Source organism: Nicotiana tabacum, chromosome 4 (genome assembly GCF_000715075.1).
Source record: "Nicotiana tabacum cultivar K326 chromosome 4, ASM71507v2, whole genome shotgun sequence".
Lineage (NCBI taxonomy): Eukaryota > Viridiplantae > Streptophyta > Magnoliopsida > Solanales > Solanaceae > Nicotiana > Nicotiana tabacum.
This window is the reverse complement of record NC_134083.1, coordinates 56,742,877-56,760,279: the sequence shown is the minus strand read 5'-3', so window position 1 is coordinate 56,760,279 and position 17,403 is coordinate 56,742,877. Positions and strand designations below refer to the sequence as shown.

At 38.1% G+C, this 17,403-nt stretch overlaps 1 protein-coding gene across 4 annotated transcripts; it reads left to right on the top strand.

The window, feature by feature from the left end:
- Nucleotides 1–1,402: 1,402 nt before the first annotated feature.
- LOC107778748 (putative calcium-binding protein At1g02270) lies at nucleotides 1,403–7,126 on the top strand. Of its 4 annotated transcripts, none has more exons than XM_016599047.2 (10): nucleotides 1,403–2,008; nucleotides 2,107–2,211; nucleotides 2,341–2,446; nucleotides 3,398–3,618; nucleotides 3,738–3,814; nucleotides 3,911–4,019; nucleotides 4,107–4,232; nucleotides 5,562–5,672; nucleotides 5,824–5,931; nucleotides 6,305–7,126. In XM_016599047.2, the coding sequence occupies exons 1-10, from the start codon at nucleotides 1,874–1,876 to the stop codon at nucleotides 6,542–6,544; spliced, it is 1,338 nt and encodes a 445-aa protein (XP_016454533.1). In that variant the 5' UTR covers nucleotides 1,403–1,873; the 3' UTR covers nucleotides 6,545–7,126. The 4 variants fall into 4 exon arrangements, with proteins under 4 accessions (XP_016454533.1, XP_016454532.1, XP_075108003.1 ...); XM_016599046.2 differs by having other exon boundaries at nucleotides 1,404–2,008; nucleotides 6,302–7,126; XM_075251902.1 differs by having other exon boundaries at nucleotides 1,581–2,008; nucleotides 2,113–2,211.
- The last annotated feature ends 10,277 nt before the right edge of the window (nucleotides 7,127–17,403 follow it).

The following is a 17,403-nucleotide window of genomic DNA, read 5'->3' as shown; positions in this document are numbered from 1 at the left end:
TGGTGTTGTTTAATAGTAAATTTTAATATAGTGAAATTAAGTGTTAATTCAAATATCACCAAGTCTCTATTTTATTGTTTCGAGTGATAAGAGGGATTGTCGGAGAATTTCTCGTATCAACTTTTATCCATCTACACTAAGGTCCATCCTTTATTCAGCCAAAGGCATGGCATTCACGTCAGAATTAGGGGATTCAATGCCAAACATGCACATGCCTTGTTATTTTTTGCTTCAAATTGATTTTTTAAGCGTTATTTCACTTAAAATGTCAAACAAATTACCCTTAGTGCACAGTTAGAGAAGTGTCCTGAAATACTCACGGAATTGTGTGTGACATGATTTTTTTACCTTTGATGTTTACATTCAAAGCTCGCGCACATATTATAACAATTCATTATCTTTGAGAAAAAAAAAATATTTTTGAGGTTAAGGTGTTAATTAACTTACAAGTAGGAATCTACTTATTCCATTTTGAACTTTTACTCACACACTTATGAAATAAAAGTAAAATTGTTGCACATGTTATATAATGCAGGCGTGGAAAATAAACAAAAATATGACAAATACCTAATATTTCAGTTAGGGAGTTGAATAGTAAGAGGGTGGATTGGAATGAGGAGAGCAACTTAGCTTTGCGATTGTGATGGTTTGTGATTATACTACACAAGTTTAGTTATGGATTTTAACTTCTTAGGCTGACTAAAGTAATCATTATTAGGGGGTTGAACTTTTGTAATACAGAGATAAGGATCATCAGAACATTTATGTGTATGGATTATAAAGAAAGTAATTGATTAATAAACTTAAATAATAAAGCCATAAAGGATCTCATGTATAAAATGGGTAAAGAAACAAAAAGTATGCAAATTCTGTTGTTTGATATAATGACGTTAAACGTCGAAGCATTTGTTGTATCATTTGCATAATTAAGAAATTCGGAAAATCATATTCTAGTTTTATCATATGTTCATGAGGAATGCATTATTGGTAATGCATTTTTATTTAATAAAAACCAATTCAGTTTTTTGTGCAATTTGTTATCAAGAATTCGAAAACCAATCTAGTTTTATGTCCAATTCAGTTTTATCATATTGAATTTATTCTAGTTTTATCATATGTTCATGAGGAATGCAATATTGCAAGAGAATGATGATCGGTTCCTTCTATCAACCCCGAAAAAGAGTAAATTCAAATCAATAAAGGGAAAAAACAAAATTAAAAAGATAACAAATTCGAAAAGAATAAAAGCATAATGAGATATTCTCAGAACATGTTATTTTTATCATTAATTCGTTTTCACAATTAGTGAAGATATTCCAGACTTTTCCAAGTGCATGGACCAAAGGGAGACTAGCAAACAATTTGCACAATATTAATAGCGATGGAAAATATATATATTCCATATTCCATAATGGTAGAGCACTTTGCCTCCATTCATTTATCTTTTATTTAATTATAATTATTCTCATTTTTCAATTGGGCCGGTTTTAGTATTTGCAAAGTGGGACCCAAGTTAGTATATTCTAGGCAAATCAGACAACTCCTTCATTTATAACCCTGCAAGTTTAAAAGGTCGGAGTATATTGTATTTTATTTCATAAAATGCAAAATAGAGAAAAATAAAAAATATAAAGAAAATCAAAATAGCAGAGGAGGAGAAACATTCACTGGCACCCATAAAATCCAAATTATCTTTCAGCTTCCCCACTCCTCACCTTTGATAATACCCATTCATCTCTCTAAAAATCTCCAATAATTTCTTTCTTTTTTCATTCATTTAAACCCATTGTGCCTGCATTGGTTAAAAGTTTTCCATAAAAATCTTCTCTTTATTTGTCGTAAAATTGTATGTTCCAATACCTATTCTTGAATTATGGGAAGGAAGAATAGAGGAACAACGAAAGGGAGAGTTTCACGAATTGGAAGCTATGCTATTGCCGAACCCAATTCAATTTCTTGTACCACTTTTAATATTCTCGCGCCCATTTATAAAAGACTCAATCTTGAGGTAGTTTTTTTTCTGTTTCTATTGCCATTCTTGCCTGTTTTTGTTTGGTTTAAGGATCTGTTAATGGCTAATTTTCTTCTTTTTGGTGTTTGTTTTAGGACCAGAGTTGCAGAGAAAGCGATTATAGGGCAAATTGGCTGAGCAGGAATCATAGGATATTGGATTGGTTGTTGTACGAGAGGTCTTCCATTATTTGTCTTCAGGTTAAAAATTTAAATCTTTTTTTTTTGTATGAAATTGGATCTCTATATGTCTTTATGCAAATTTTTTTGTGCTTAAAAATAAAGGTGAAGCGTTTGATGATATTAAAGATTCTTTTAAATTGGTTATAGGAATTCTGGGTTGGGAATGAAGAGCTTGTTGGTATATATGACAAGAGGCTAGGAGATGCAGGATATATTAATTTCAAGCTTGCTCGAACCAATAATCGTGGTGATGGTAATCCTCCTCCCTTTTTCCTTCCCTAATTATACTCGGTAAAAACTTACCCGCACTCGCATTTTAAACCAAAACAATAGGTGCATGCCATGTGTTTTACCTATATAATGTTGGAGCAACAATAAAGTTGTCTCCGTGTTACTTATAGTTCATGAGGTCGAGCCATGTAAGTCGCCACTAATCCTTGCATTAGGGTAGGTTGTCAACATCACACCCATGTAGCCCTTTCCCGTACCGTGTGTGAACGTGGGATGCTTTGTGCACTGGACTGCCGTTTTTCGTTTGAGATTGAGGAACCCTCTCCCCCAAGGTTATGCTGAACTATTGGAACAACATATAAGAAATGAAGTTCTAAAAGATCAGGTGCAAATACAAAGAATATAAGAATTGTTCCCACTTCGATGTGTAATTTAAAGAAATTGTAAGTTTGGTGGCATTGATGGTCTTCCCTGCTTCTTGACAATTGTCAATGGGATTGGTTAATCTGTCCATTCTCCTACTTTTTAATTGCTTTTCCAGATAGAGTAAACAAATTAATTTTTTTTCCTTTAGAAATAAATTATAGTTTAAATTCTTGTCAATTATGTATTGAACAAGTCAGAATTTGTTGAACTGCCTGAATATATGTAGTGATACATTACTAATCAAACAATAAAAAACAATGATGAGTTTGCAGAAATTGAAAAACAGCTTAAGGTATGCTGTGTTCTGAAGGGAAACTTGGTATCACATCAAGTCATTTACCTCAGAGAAAGCAGTAACAGCTATCTCTGATTCCTCACAAAATTGATACTTTTCAGTAGGAGAGGCAGTTTTCTAATTTGTTGACATAAATTTCTGTTGACCTCTACGGAAAGTACATAGTATTGCCGTAGGTGTTAGCTATGTTATGTGGTATCTTAATTCCTAATGATTCATTTTTGAATTGCTTCATTTCGTTGCCTGATTCAGGTCTGCTGACTGCCATTCATAAGGACTACTTCAGGGTTATAGCCCACAGAGAGTTGCTTTTCAATGATTTTGGAGATCGTGTTGCTCAACTATTGCATGTTGAACTAATTGCACCTTATGCACAATGTCGAAACAATAATGTTCGGCAAGAAATGCTGATAGTGAACACACACCTTTTGTTTCCTCATGATTCAAGCTTGTCTTTGGAACGACTGCGGCAGGTACATCAATCTTTATATGGCACTCTTGCTTCGCAGCAGAGTGAAAAATCTAATTCAAATTATTTTCATACGTTTTGCTTATTTTAACCTGTCACCTTTATCATGGTGCACTTGCGCAGGTCTACAAGATATTGCAATATGTGGAATCATATCAGAAAGAAAATAAGCTTAATCCCTTGCCAATTATTCTGTGCGGGTAATTGTTCAACAACTTTTTTTTGTTTGCTCTTTTGGATATCTCCGTTATTGGTAGATTTTGCTAATTTTAGTTGTATACTTTTTCATATTGAAGTGACTGGAACGGAAGCAAGCGCGGCCATGTTTACAAATTTCTCAGATCTCAAGGATTTGTATCATCATATGATACTGCTCACCAATACACTGATGCTGATGCACACAAGGTCACTTACCTTTCATTGTTTTTTCTCCTCATGGCCCCCACGACTACAAGTTTCTTTTGATATTGATGCCTTTTTTCTATTATGCAGTGGGTGAGCCACCGTAACCACCGTGGGAACATCTGTGGTGTGGATTTCATATGGCTTTTAAATCCAAATAGCTACAGGAAATTGCTGAAAACAAGTTGGGGAAATGCAATTTTTGGAATGTTCAAGGTAACTATAATATTCTTATTTTATTTAGCAGCTGCCTTTGTGCATTCTTTCGCCATAATATGAAATCATGTTCGAAAAGCAATCTAGTTCTGTCAGAATAGGAAGCTAAAAGTTGATGCAGATTCCTTTTGTTCAAACTTGTTGCTCCATGATGTTGCTGAACAATTACCAATTTTGAAATCTTTTTGTTTGCTTACCATCACTATGATAGCATATCCACGAGTCCATTCTAATTTAATATGAAATTTTGTTGTGAAGGGCTTTTAATGTGTGGTTTTCTCTGAGTTCTGTAATTAGCTAAGAGTGCAGGAAGTAAAATAGATTAGTTCCTGGTCTCTGGTCCACCTTATTTTGCACCTGAACTTGTGTGTGGCATGCTCTTGTTGATTTTCCCCATATCGTACAACAATAGCTACTACTATGCGTCAATCCTAAGCAAGTTGAGATCGGCTATATGAATCCTCACTAACCGTGTCGCTCCATTTATGCAAATCTCGGACCAATATTGTACCAAAAGCTAAACATAAAAAGTAGTTAAAGAAAATGATAAGTACTAGAGATTTTCTAGTGGCATATAAAATTCTTACAAGACTAAAAGACTCCTAGAAAACATTAGACTTAAATAAATGTACAAACATGACTGAAACACACTTCCAACTAATTTATATCACCTACTATAGATCTTTATCTTCCATTGTGCCCTATTTTTCGTTATGTTTGCATGGATCCCAAGAGATTATACGTCTTTTGAGATAACTTCTTCCATGTGACTCGTCCCCGCACCTTGATTCACTATGGTTTCACACTTATGGACTGATGCATCTGGAGGTTGATGCAGAACATGATTGAACCATCTCAAGCGACCTTTTCTTATTTTTTCATCGATGTGTGCTACTTGCACGTTTTGCCGAATTTGATCATTTTTAATCTTGTCTAATCTTGTACGACCTTATATCTATCTTAACATTTACATCTCTGCGACACTTATTTGTGGATATTTGGGACTTTAATGGTCCAACGTTCACTCCCATATAATACTGCTCGTCTTATAATTGTTCTATGCAACTTATTTTTGACTTTGATAGGCATCCTTTTCCACATAACAACCCAACAATACTGAATACTCTTCGTTTCAGCCATCCTATTTTGATTCTATGTGTAACTTTTCTATCTCTCAAACCTTTCTCTTGGAACATCAAGCCTAGATATCTAAATTGTTTGTATTTTGACACCGCAATCCTGTCTAATCTCATGTTAATTTCACTCTTTCTATAGTAAATGAATGAAATATCTCTGTTTTATATGCTCTGATTATTCCTTCAATTTCAGTATCAACTTCGCCGAGCCTCGTTGACTGAGAATGACGCGTTTGCTTTTCTCAAAGCTGACAGCGATGGTGATTACATTACGTATGCTGGGTTTTGTGAAGCGCTCCGTCAGGTACTTTTAAGTCGTGAAATCAAACATCTCTCTACTTGTAGGTGTTGCGCACATGAGAAAAATGGATTGAACCTCCAAAGGGTTCTCTGTTATCTCTATCTCTATTCAATCTTGTGAAATGATGCTAAACGTTTGTACCCTGACCCCACAGCTTAATCTGATTGGACATTGCTATGGGCTGAGTGCTGAGGAAATAAAGGATTTGTGGTTGCAAGCAGACATTGATGGAAATGGAGTTCTTGATTACAGTGAATTTCAGGTATTTATGCTTAATGCTTTAGAGATTCTACTTATTGTTTCTGTGCTTGAGTTATTTCTTATCTATATATCTATCTACATAATTCACAAGTTGGTTTATTGTAAAACTGCAATGAGACGGGTTACTGTCAGCTTGAAGGTGCTTTAGCTGATCTCGTGGTTGATTTAAGAGCATGATCATCCTACTAGTTACTGTATTTGTTTTATCGGTGTACCTAGTATTAGTTTTAGCATTAAGCTAGTCTACATTAGCTTAGCTTTCTTTTGCACTAGATTTTGGCAGTCATTTATCTTCATGTAGGAACATAATTTATGTATAACCAACAACTTGCAAAAACTGACAATTAATTGATATATCTATAATCAAATAGCAGCAGCGGGTATGGAATCGTACATGGTCAGAGCAAAGAGATGGAGAAAACGATGAGGCATGGGACGACGATGTTGTTAGTGATACCGAAGAAACAATTGGTTTTAGTGTCAAGAATGCAGTTCTGTTCCCCACAGAAGTTGAGAAAGGAACATGGCCTGAAGATTATTCACTTTCTGATCACGCCAAACTCACTGTGGTATTTTCACCTGTAAGAATGTTATGCTGTCAATTGTCCCGATAGTTTTTTGAATGTTGATTGCCTTGAACTGAAATTTTAAGTAGAAAAGGCCTGAGGAATGTAGCCAGTCTACAGGATTCTCAAACTGCTGCCTGAGTTCTCGACTGGAGAGACTTACGCTTGGTTCCAACTGAACTCTGATAAAGATTATAATACCATCTAGAGGCACACATAGGGATGCTAAGTATTATAGTACAAGAGGTGCCCGCTCCTTCCGAGTATTTGGTAAAGTGGTGTCTGATGCCTGTATCTTCCAGTTCATTCAAAGTGACTATCTACATCGATGAAGACCTACTCTGGCTTAATGGGGTTCATATCTTAATTTCCTCTTGTTACCCTCTAGCTGTTCCATGCTGGGATATAAAGGTAGAGGTAGAAGTATATAGAGGAAGCAGGACGTGTATATATTTAGTAACAATCCTTTTTGTATTCGACTGAGCATTTTGACTGCTGCAATGTTCAGCCTGATTGTGGCATTGTGTATTACTTACAGTTGCAACAACTACTGAAGTTGCTGAAACAGTAACAAAGAAAAACCTTGTGTGCGCGCGATTGTTTTATTGATGCATTTCTCTCTCTTAAAAATTACTTTCTGCAGATAATTATGTACAGTAGCATTTATAAATTGTAATTCTGGTCATGACAAATATTTCGGTTTATCCGTCTGAAACATTAATTCTATCTTTTGGAGCAGAGTAGCCATTCCGCTGCATAAGGGAATAACACTATCAGGGGGCGTTTGGTTTGGTTTAAAAACAAGTTATGCTGAGATTAATTATGATGAAAGTAGTTATCCTGGGATTATTTTCGTCTTCACTGTTTGGTATGCTGTATTAATCTTGAGATTGTCAATTTTACTGCTTTATTCAGGGATTACTGTTACACCATCTAGCAAGTATAAGTTATTCTAATACTATTTTTAATTCTCGGATGACTTATTCCAGAATTAGTAACCAAACAAGGGATAAGACGATACTAAAATTTTATCACAAGATTATTTTTGTTTATCCATGGGGTCGATTGGGATTAGCTAACACCCCAAACCAAACATGGGATAAAATTAATCTCAAACTTTATTTCGGGATTATTATTCTTATCCCATATATCAAACAATCCCCTAAGATATGAAAAGAAAAGAATGATTATTACACTCCACATACAATCATTGAGCCCCAACATATGGTGATTTATCTTTGTAAAGAGGAGCAAACTTTGGGGCTTGTCACACTTTTAATACTCTTAACTTTGGAGTATGTATCTTTGCCGCAACCATTGGTCTACAATCAAATTTTACTTTTCCAAACAATAAAAGAGAACGCATACAGAACAAGATTAAGAGCAAAAAGTTCAATAATAAAACAATTTCTAGGCTTAAAGTTAAAAAAATCATTGCATTTGCTCCCACCTACTTTTAACCATATTAGTAAGAAACTGAGAAAGCGCTGGAAGACATAAAGAATATCTAGGATGGCGGGTGCTGACCGGAAAATCATTGAATTTTTTTTAATGTAATTATTAGTACAATGTTTCATTAGATCATAAATGCATAAAAAATAATCCATCCATAAATAATGTGGTATTTAATTGGCGATATTAAATAATAAATAATATCCATATCAAGTTATGTAGGAATTTATGTATTGTCTAAACCAAATGACTACTTTCATTATTTGACATTAGTTACCCGATAATAATCAATACATTAAATCCCCAGTATATCTAATATGTGAACCAAACGAACTCGTACGAGTAACCTAAAGATAAGGGTGTATTCCTTAACAAGAAAAATAAAGAAACGAAGCAGTCCAGCCTCAACCAAAAAAAGGAGTGCCTTTCTGTTTGCTTAAATTTTATATAGCAGTCATAAGATTAATTAAAAGTGGTGGGGAGGGAAGAAAAAGATTGAAAATGACAACACCTAGTGTTTCCACCGTCCGCTTGTCAATTCTCAATAGCTATCTGTATTTCTAAAGTAAAAGGCTAAAAGCCAAAAGGAAATCCCATATCGTGGATTACCTTGGGCAATCACTGATGACTTGTTTCCTCTTCATTCTTCATATATCAGCCAAGAAGATATTGTACCACTTCTTGATTTCTTACATTACACAATCAAGTAATTTTTGTAACAATACAACAACAACAATTCCAGTATAATCTCACAAATGAGATCTAGGGAGGGTAGTGTGTATGCAGATCTTACCTCTACTTTGTGAAGGTAAAGAAGTTATTTCCGATAGATCGTTGGCTTAAAAAAAACAAAAGAAAAAAGAAAAAAAGGGGCAATATTGAAAAGGAAATACAATAGTAAAAGAGCCATAAAAAGAGAAGGCCAAATACCTATACGACCCCTTAAACTTATTCCGGTTTTCATTTAAACACTTCAACGAAGGCCATTACCTATTGTACACTTTAACTTAATAGTATATTTACCTATTAACGCCTCTCACTCACCCGGTTTAAAAAGTTAAGTGCGTGTTGTTCACTTTCGGATGACGTGGTGAAACATCGAATTAAAGAGTGACATGTGCATGTTCCCACTTTCTTTTTTCTTTATTTAAGGCTAAATAATCCAAATTGAAAAAGATTTAAAAAAATAAAATAAAAACTCTACCTCCCCCTTCCCACACTAAACTCACCTTTTCCGGACGGCCATCTCTTTTCCCCTCTCCTTTTTCAAGCTATCAGCTTCTTCCATGCCCATTTATGTTTTCATCTCTCTAGTCATGTCCAAACAAAAAACATATTATGTTCTTGGTTAGAAAATTTTCGTTTTTGTAGATGTGCAACTTGGCCGTAAAATTTCATATCTGGACAAAAAATGTTGATGCGGACGAAATCATTTGGCTAATCTCCATGTTCTTAGCTTGATTTTGATGTCTAAAATTGTTGGGTTTTTCTTGTTGGATTTTCTATGTAAAATGGGATCGATATTACAGGGTTGATGTTTGAAATTGTGCTTTTTCTTGTTGGGTTTCTCTTTGCAAAATCGAGTATTGCAAAATCGTTTGCTTGATTATTTTCTGAAATTGCCGAGTTGTTGTTGTAGTTGTTGTTTTCTCTCTGCAAAATGAGTTTGAGCTATGCTTTGACTTGTAAATAATTTAAATTTAAAGTGAATTCTAAGGTGTCCCTCTGAAATGAAAAGGTAATTCAGAAGTAAAGTTTAACGTTATTGCACATTGAGTTTGAATTTCAAGATCTATCTCGGTCTCTTTTAAAATATCATTTCTGGGTTTTACTCTTTCTTTGACGTGTACATAATTCTTTAAAGTGAATTGATGAGTTAATCAATAATGGAAGTGAGATGAATCTGTAACTCTGGAAAAGAATCTTGTGGTAGATGGGGGTAGCGATGGAGAAGATGAAGGAGAAAGAAGAAGAATTAAAAAAATTATTTGAAGAAGAAAACAGAAAAAAATACAGGCCAAACATTTCTTCTTCACGCACCGAATTTTGGGTACAAATCACACATAGTCACCTGTGAGGTGTTTACTAGGTAAATATTCTATTAAGTTAAAGTATACAATAGGTACTGACCTTAGTTGAAGTGTAATGTAAATTAAAGCCAAATTTAAGGACAGTACAGGTATTTGGCCAAAAAGAGAAGCAATAGCAATAACAAAAATACAAGATAATAGTATACAATGGTTTTCGAAAATATAGTTTAGAGAAACTAATGTTAGGTACTACCTAAACCCTGAAATGAATGGGAACCAAATACATAAAATTTATCTGTCTTACTAATGTGCTGTGCTGCTCGAAATCATGCTATTATAACTACAGCATATTTTTCCCAATGTGGTGTGGTGCTCGAAAGATTCCTTTCTCCACACAAAATTACGTACCACTTTTTCCTTTTCCACTTTAGCTCCACTTTTCCACGTCTCATGTGTGAAGCCGTGATAGAGATAATAAGAGCCCCTTTGAAATACACATTTGTATCCTAATGGATAAAAGAGGGATTTAATTTCTATACATTCACGCAGTATAAAATTATATAAATGAATATAATAATTTTGAAACTAAAGTAAATAATTTTCTACATCTTAAACTGCAGTTATTGTGCAATTCTTTTACAATGTCATTGTACTGTACATACGATACAATAAAATAAGGGAATAGCAGACTTTTCTCTTGGGAACTCCCTTTAAAATCTTAATTGTTGTGCTAATATAGTAATGATCTGCAATACAAGTTGGACGGGCTCGGGTATGAGCCCTTCGAGTGAAAAAGTTCCTGGTAAGGGGCATTTTTTCTTTTATTGAATCTTTCGTAGCAAGAATTCAAATTAATCAAGACTATAATATTAATAGTTAAGGGTTCAATGCTTGTATCGAACAACATATGAGAAACATATAAAAAAGTTGGGTGTTCATGGAGTTTAACGTCCAAAACACAAAGTCAATCAAAATGTCTCTTTCGGTGCCGCGTTATATAATTCAGGTTTTTTCTATTCTATGCTCTTTGCCCTTTGGGGCACATGATATATAGGTGGATAAATTAGGAAATGAAAGCATTTGATCTTAACAAATACTCCTTAAACATTAAATATTACCTAATCTTAATTGAAGTTATACAAATATAAGTGTTTACCCTAAAAATCGGATAACAATTGAATTTATACGCGGTTTAAGGATACGTGATCTAACTTGATACAAAAATGAGAAATCAGATTCAAATTGAAATAAATGATTAAAAAGAAAATGCAAATCGCGCAGGTTGACCAATCTTGGCCTTGAAGGTTGGTCACCCTCGAGTCAAAGATGCTGCAATAGGTGCCGGTACAGAGTTATAAGATAATAATGACTAGAAATAACAGTTTATTGCTTTGGGATGCGTGTCACCATGTCCTTTACAAATAATCATACCCTCTTTATATAGTAGAGGAGTCCTACTTTAAGTACAAATCTATATAAAGTAAAAAATCTCATGATTTGCTAATTAATCGATTTCATTGATACGTGTCGAGATTCCCGCTGTGATATCCGACTGGTTACATATATTTTGGCCTTCCGTTATTTTGGTTCGATAATATGTTCTCGAGCTAATTCGAAGTCGTGGTTAGTTCCAGGGTTTCGGACTCGATAATCTTGAGGACGCACGTTCTAACCTCGTGCCTAAGTTTGATGGAACCCCAAGGTCGATATTCAATCCATTATGTTTCATCCCCGATTTGTCATGCAATAGATGAGCTCGGTTTCTACCGTATACAGATAGTTCCCTCATTTTTCGGAGAGTAAACGACGAGAAACGATATGAGCCCTCGATCCTTGTCTCGACACTTTGCGCCAGAAACGACAAAATAAGCGAAATGTCTCGTCAGTCACATCTAAATGGCATTAAATATTCGTCAGTTGCTGGTTGGCCACTACAGGTTTTGAACCGTCGTTTGCAAATTATAAATACTACCTTCTTCATTCATTCAAACTTCACATTCAACCTTTTCCTACTCTTGTTCTTAAAGAACCTTTGCATTTTCAAGTGTTTTCCCCTATTTCTTGAGAGCTTTGTAAGGGTTTCTCCTTTGTCTGGACTATTCAAGCGTACCTCTTTAACTCCTTCTTCTTCATCTTCATCAAAAAATGGAGAAGACTTCTAAGTCTATTTCCCAAAAGGAAACTCCCTCTTCCTAGAAATCGATTGAGAATGTTTTGCATGTTGTTACTGAGAAACCGACACCGGAACCCCTTCTAAAGATGTTCGTCCCTACGAGGTGTCCAACCAGAGCCGATTTCAAGGTTGAGAAAACCTCCTAGGTACCGGGCCGGTGCGAACCGGTCTCGAGATACATATTTTCGATTACCGACAGTGTTCTCGACAAGGTCAAGGGAGGACTGCAACTGGGTCGGTAAGCACGCAGTGGTTCCTATGCCCAAGGAGGCAACCACTACCTATGTGGAGGGTTTCCTAAGTGTTTACACTTATCCCTTTACGTTGGGCCCCTTGGACCCGGTCATCATTGTCTTTTGTAAGAGGTACGAGGTGACCCTAGGCCAAATTCATCCCTCCTTCTATAGGATAATCATTCTCCTCCGCTTCTTTGTAAACAAGATCGAGGGGTGTCCCTTCACCATCGATTACCCCATGCGTCTGTACAATCCCTGACTCTATCGAGGGGTCTAATAAAACTTGCATGTTGGGCCAGTAAGGCCCCGCTCTTGAGCATCGACGAGGATCGGGATCGAGACTGGTTGGGCCGATTCGTTCGAGTGAGGACCTCAGACTTAATCCTGACCGAGGATATGTCATTTCCTCATAAATGAAACATGAAGCGTAAATATAACCTTACCTTTAAGATTTTATTTATCATTTTTCTTTTGCCCTTCTTCTTATCGATTCTTTGTGATGCAGTTGTTGCTCGGATGCCGGATACTGTTACTCGACTCAAGGAGTGGGTCGAGGGTACCGTGTTGAAAAAAACCTATTTCGAGCGCGCGTGGCGCGAACTTTCGAAGGGCCGATGGGAGGCTCGTGCTCAGGGTGAGATTTCTCTACTAAGTGAATTAACACTTAGTTTTCTTACGTGCATTCATTCTCAATTTTTCTTCCTTTGTAGGTCTTCCTAAAGATGTCGAAATGAGGCCCCCGTCCAGTGATGAAGACATCCTTACCAAACCATCTGTTCTGAGGCAAGATAAAGAGAAGAAAAGAAAAAGGGCTCAGAGTTCTCCGAACTCGGAGAAGAAAAAACCAAAAAAGAGACTGGCATGCAAATCCAAGGGAAGTGCCAGTGCCCGGGAGGTCCCATCGGATTCGCTCAGTCGACTGAGGGATGAGTCCGAAGAAGAAGAAGAAGAAGCCTCCGAGCTGATGACCCGCGTGAGAAGCGGTATCGAGTTGCCTCAAACCGGGGTAGCCGATGAGGAGGCAGCGGCCGAGGCCTCCGAAACAGGGAAAGACTAGGCCATTTTGCCCCGAGCTGGGGAGGTCGACAAGGAGACCACGACCGGTACTCCTCGGGCTGAGGGAAATGCCTAGAAAGATGCGCTCGAGGTGATAGATCTTTCCGGGTCACCATCATTTACCGACTTCATAATAAACGAGGTCCAGATATTGAAAGGACGCCCAAATGAGGGGCCTCAAGGGGAGGTAGATTTCTTCAACAACTTCTTCGATGGCTTAGATTCTACCGCCTTGGAGGATGTCACTGGTTAGGAGACTTACCGGTACCAAAGAAGGTGCCGTCTTCGGGAACAAGAGGATCTTCTTCGAGTCCGAGATTAGTAGGCTGGTTCCCAGCCCCGAGTGCAGATCCTGACCGGAAGCGGTCAATCATCATATCTATACCGGAGGATGCCCAGGTTCTCTCCGCCCCCCATGGGGATGCCCGGGTTCGATGCCTGTTGACCGAAAAGGATCAGGCCGAAATGGACAAGCTGGAGGCCCCCTGTCTTTTCAACGAAGCTCAACATGCGTTGAATCGGGTAACTTCGAATGCCTTTTTATTATGTACGTAGATTAAATTGCAAACAATCGTAACATCCTTTTTTGTGTTCGCAAGCCTCGGTGCTTCATCACAAAACTTTTCTCCAATATCGGGAAGAGTTAAACCAACACGAGGCCGAAACCCGGGCGCTTATTGAAAATAGGGATGCTTACAAGCTCCTTAGTGAGAAGCTTCAGTCCGAGCTAAAAGAGGCTCGGAAGGAGCATGTCGACCTGGTCGAGCAAGTAAGACGAGTATTTGAAATTAGTGACGATCATTTAGACACAGTGATTAACAAACCGAACCTGTAGGTTCAAAAGAAACTTGACCAGATAGAGCAGCTCCAGGCGGAGGTGGATACGGTGAAGGCTGAGGCCAAAGAATGGAAGAAAAATATGGACTGCCTGGCATCGAAAAAGTTGACTGCCCATGCATAGTTGGCTTCGGCCGAGGTACATCTTCGGGCTGCAAAGTAAAAAACCTCGGTATAAGCCAAAAAGATCAAGGAGCTTCAGTCTCAGCTGAACTCGGCTATCTCCGATCAAGAAAATCTGGCCAAGGATCTTGAGGCGGCCAAGTTAGAAGTTGTCGTGATTAGGGCCGAGGCCGATGATAGGGTGGCTCATCACAAGGCCGATGCCGAGGCGGATCAGGACCAAGCGAGGAGTATGGTGAAGCACGCGAAGTGGCAATCCCGAAGGAAGGCCCTCGGGGTTGTCCATGCTCGGGATTTTGATTTATTGGCTGAAATTGAAAATGTCAAGATATACGAAGCCAAGGCCAAAAAGCTGGCTTATCTCGAGGAGGAAGATTCAGAGGGGTCCAAAGATTCGAGTGAGTCCGATGGTGGCGAAAACCCCATAGGCAATAATGTGGCCCCCGATGAAGACTAGGCCATTTAGGATCTTTTTAGGCGTTTTTGCCTTTTGTTTTTTGTATCATCTTTTTGTTGAGACCGTTTTCGGCCTTTGTAAAGAATTTGTATCGGGGATTTTCAACTCTTGTAAAAATTAATATTTGATATATATATATATATAAGGCTTTTTCCCTTTCACAACTTTTGAATTTTTCCTTTATTTTTTTATTTGTATTGGTAAAGATCGAAATGCCTTAGCACGAAATAGTTAGGTTATGTTTGAAGGTTCGAACAAACTTTGTCTTTAACATTATTTTGTTTTAAGGCATCGTGGGGATTCAGTGTTACCGAAAACTTTTTCCCAAAGTAGTTTAGGTTTATAATTTGCCGAGGTAGCCTTTAGAACCAGTTAAGAAATTTCAAGGCCTTATTGTTTTTGTTACGGGCTTCGAACGTCTCCGAGCCGTGTTTATGTGGTCGTAGCCTTTATAGTTTGGGTGATGTCCCGTGTTAATATCATTATCCAGAGTTATCCGGGTTTGCCTAAGATGGTAGTCCCCGAGTGGGGGTGGCCTTAGCTTATAAAATTCGGGGGTTGCCTAATAAGTCTTTATACCCCCGAGGTCTAATAGATTGGACCGTCCGAGTTTGTTTTTCAGATGGCAGTCCCCAAGTGAGAGAGTGATTATTCAAACTCGGGTTAAGGCGGCCCTTGGGCTCGTTTCCTTTAAGGGATCGGAAGCAGGGAATTCCTTGAGAAATGTAAAGGAAAAAGTTTTAAAAGACAAGATGTTTGCAAGGAATAAACTTCTCTTTATTCTTGTGCATAATAGTAATGTATGTGTACATGCTTTGTGTCAGGGTTCGAGCAGTCTATGTGGGCGCGGTTCATTTAACCGTTTGGCCCTTACATTGAATCCTATCGATCGAAACCCTTCAATCACGAAGTCTCTTTCCATGCTAAAGTCGATATCAGAGGGTAATGCCCTCAGTGTTCGGGGCTGACTGAAGAGGGGCCTCGAACATTGTTATGATCATCGCCATCGGTTCGTTGTTAGCCTACAATTCTATGTTAGCACGATTTACTTGTTGCCTTGTTAAAAACCTTGCCGGAAAACCCATTTGGGACAAAACCGACTCAAGGAAAAAAGAATGCAACGCGTGTTTTCAGACCTAAAACCTCGTACCGTCCCTTGTTGGTTTCCTGCAGGGGTTATTTTAAGATGTAAATAAAGGAAAGAACGGGGCCATACCTTAGCAGTAATATTGATTTAAGTGAGTTATATTTCAGTTGTTCGGTAGTTGCTCGACGTTCATTGTTCCGAGCTTGTAGGATCCTTTTTCGGTGATCTCGATAATTTGGTACGGTCCTTCCCAGTTCGGCCCCAATTTTCCTTCATTCGGGTTTCGGGTGCTTAGAGTGACCTTTCTTAGTACCAAATCCCTGGTATTGAAGTGTCGAAGGTCGGCCCTTCGATTATAATATCTTTCGATCCGCTATTTTTGGGCGGCTAATCGGACAAGGGCTGCTTCGCGCCTTTCATCTAATAGCTCCAGGTTCGTACTTATAGCTTCATCATTCGATTCCTTTGCTGCATTTCGGAATCTGATACTTGGTTCCCCGATCTCGACCGGTATCAAATCTTCGGTGCCATAAACCAAAGAAAATGGGGTAGCTCCGGTACTGGACTTCGAAGTTGTACGGTATACCCACAGGATTTCGGGTAATATTTTCTTACATCTTCCTTTGGCATCGGTTAACCTTTTTTTAAGGTTTTGGAGTATGGTTTTGTTGGTAGATTCATCTTGTCCATTCCCACTAGGGTGATAGGGTGTCGATAGGATCCTTTTGATCATGTGGTCTTCAAGGAGTTTGGTTACTTTGCTTCCGATGAACTGTTTCCCATTATCGCATACAATCTCGTCCGGCATTCTGAATCGGCATATGATGTGGTCCCAAATGAAATCGATGGCCTCCTTCTCCCTGACCTTCTCGTACGCCTGGGCTTCCACCCACTTAGAAAAATAGTCAGTCATAAACATTATAAATTGAGCCTTACCGGGTGCCCACGGAAGGGGACCAACGATGTCCATTCCCCACTTCATGAACGGCCATGGTGACAAAATCGAATGCAGCAGCTCCCCGGGTCGATGGATCATCGGAGCGTGTCTTTGGCATTCATCACATTTTCGAACGAACTCCTTTGAGTCTTTTTCCATGTCGATCCAGTAATAACCGACTCTGATTATTTTTCGAACTAGCGATTTGGGACCGAATGATTTCCATAGGTACCTTCGTGGATTTCCCTCAAAACATACTCAGTATCGCCCGGCCCTAGACATATTGCAAGTGGGCCATCAAATGTTCTTTTGAACAAGGTTCCGTCTTCGGACAGGCTAAATCAGGCCGACTTTGTACGCATGGCCCTTGACTCTTTTGGATCCGAGGGCATTTTACTGGATCTATGATATTCCACGTACTTATTCCTCCAGTCCCAAGTTAGGCTCGCCGAGTTGATCTCGGCGTGGACTTCTTCCACCATCGATCTCATAAGTTGTACGACTTCTCTCGAGTTGAAC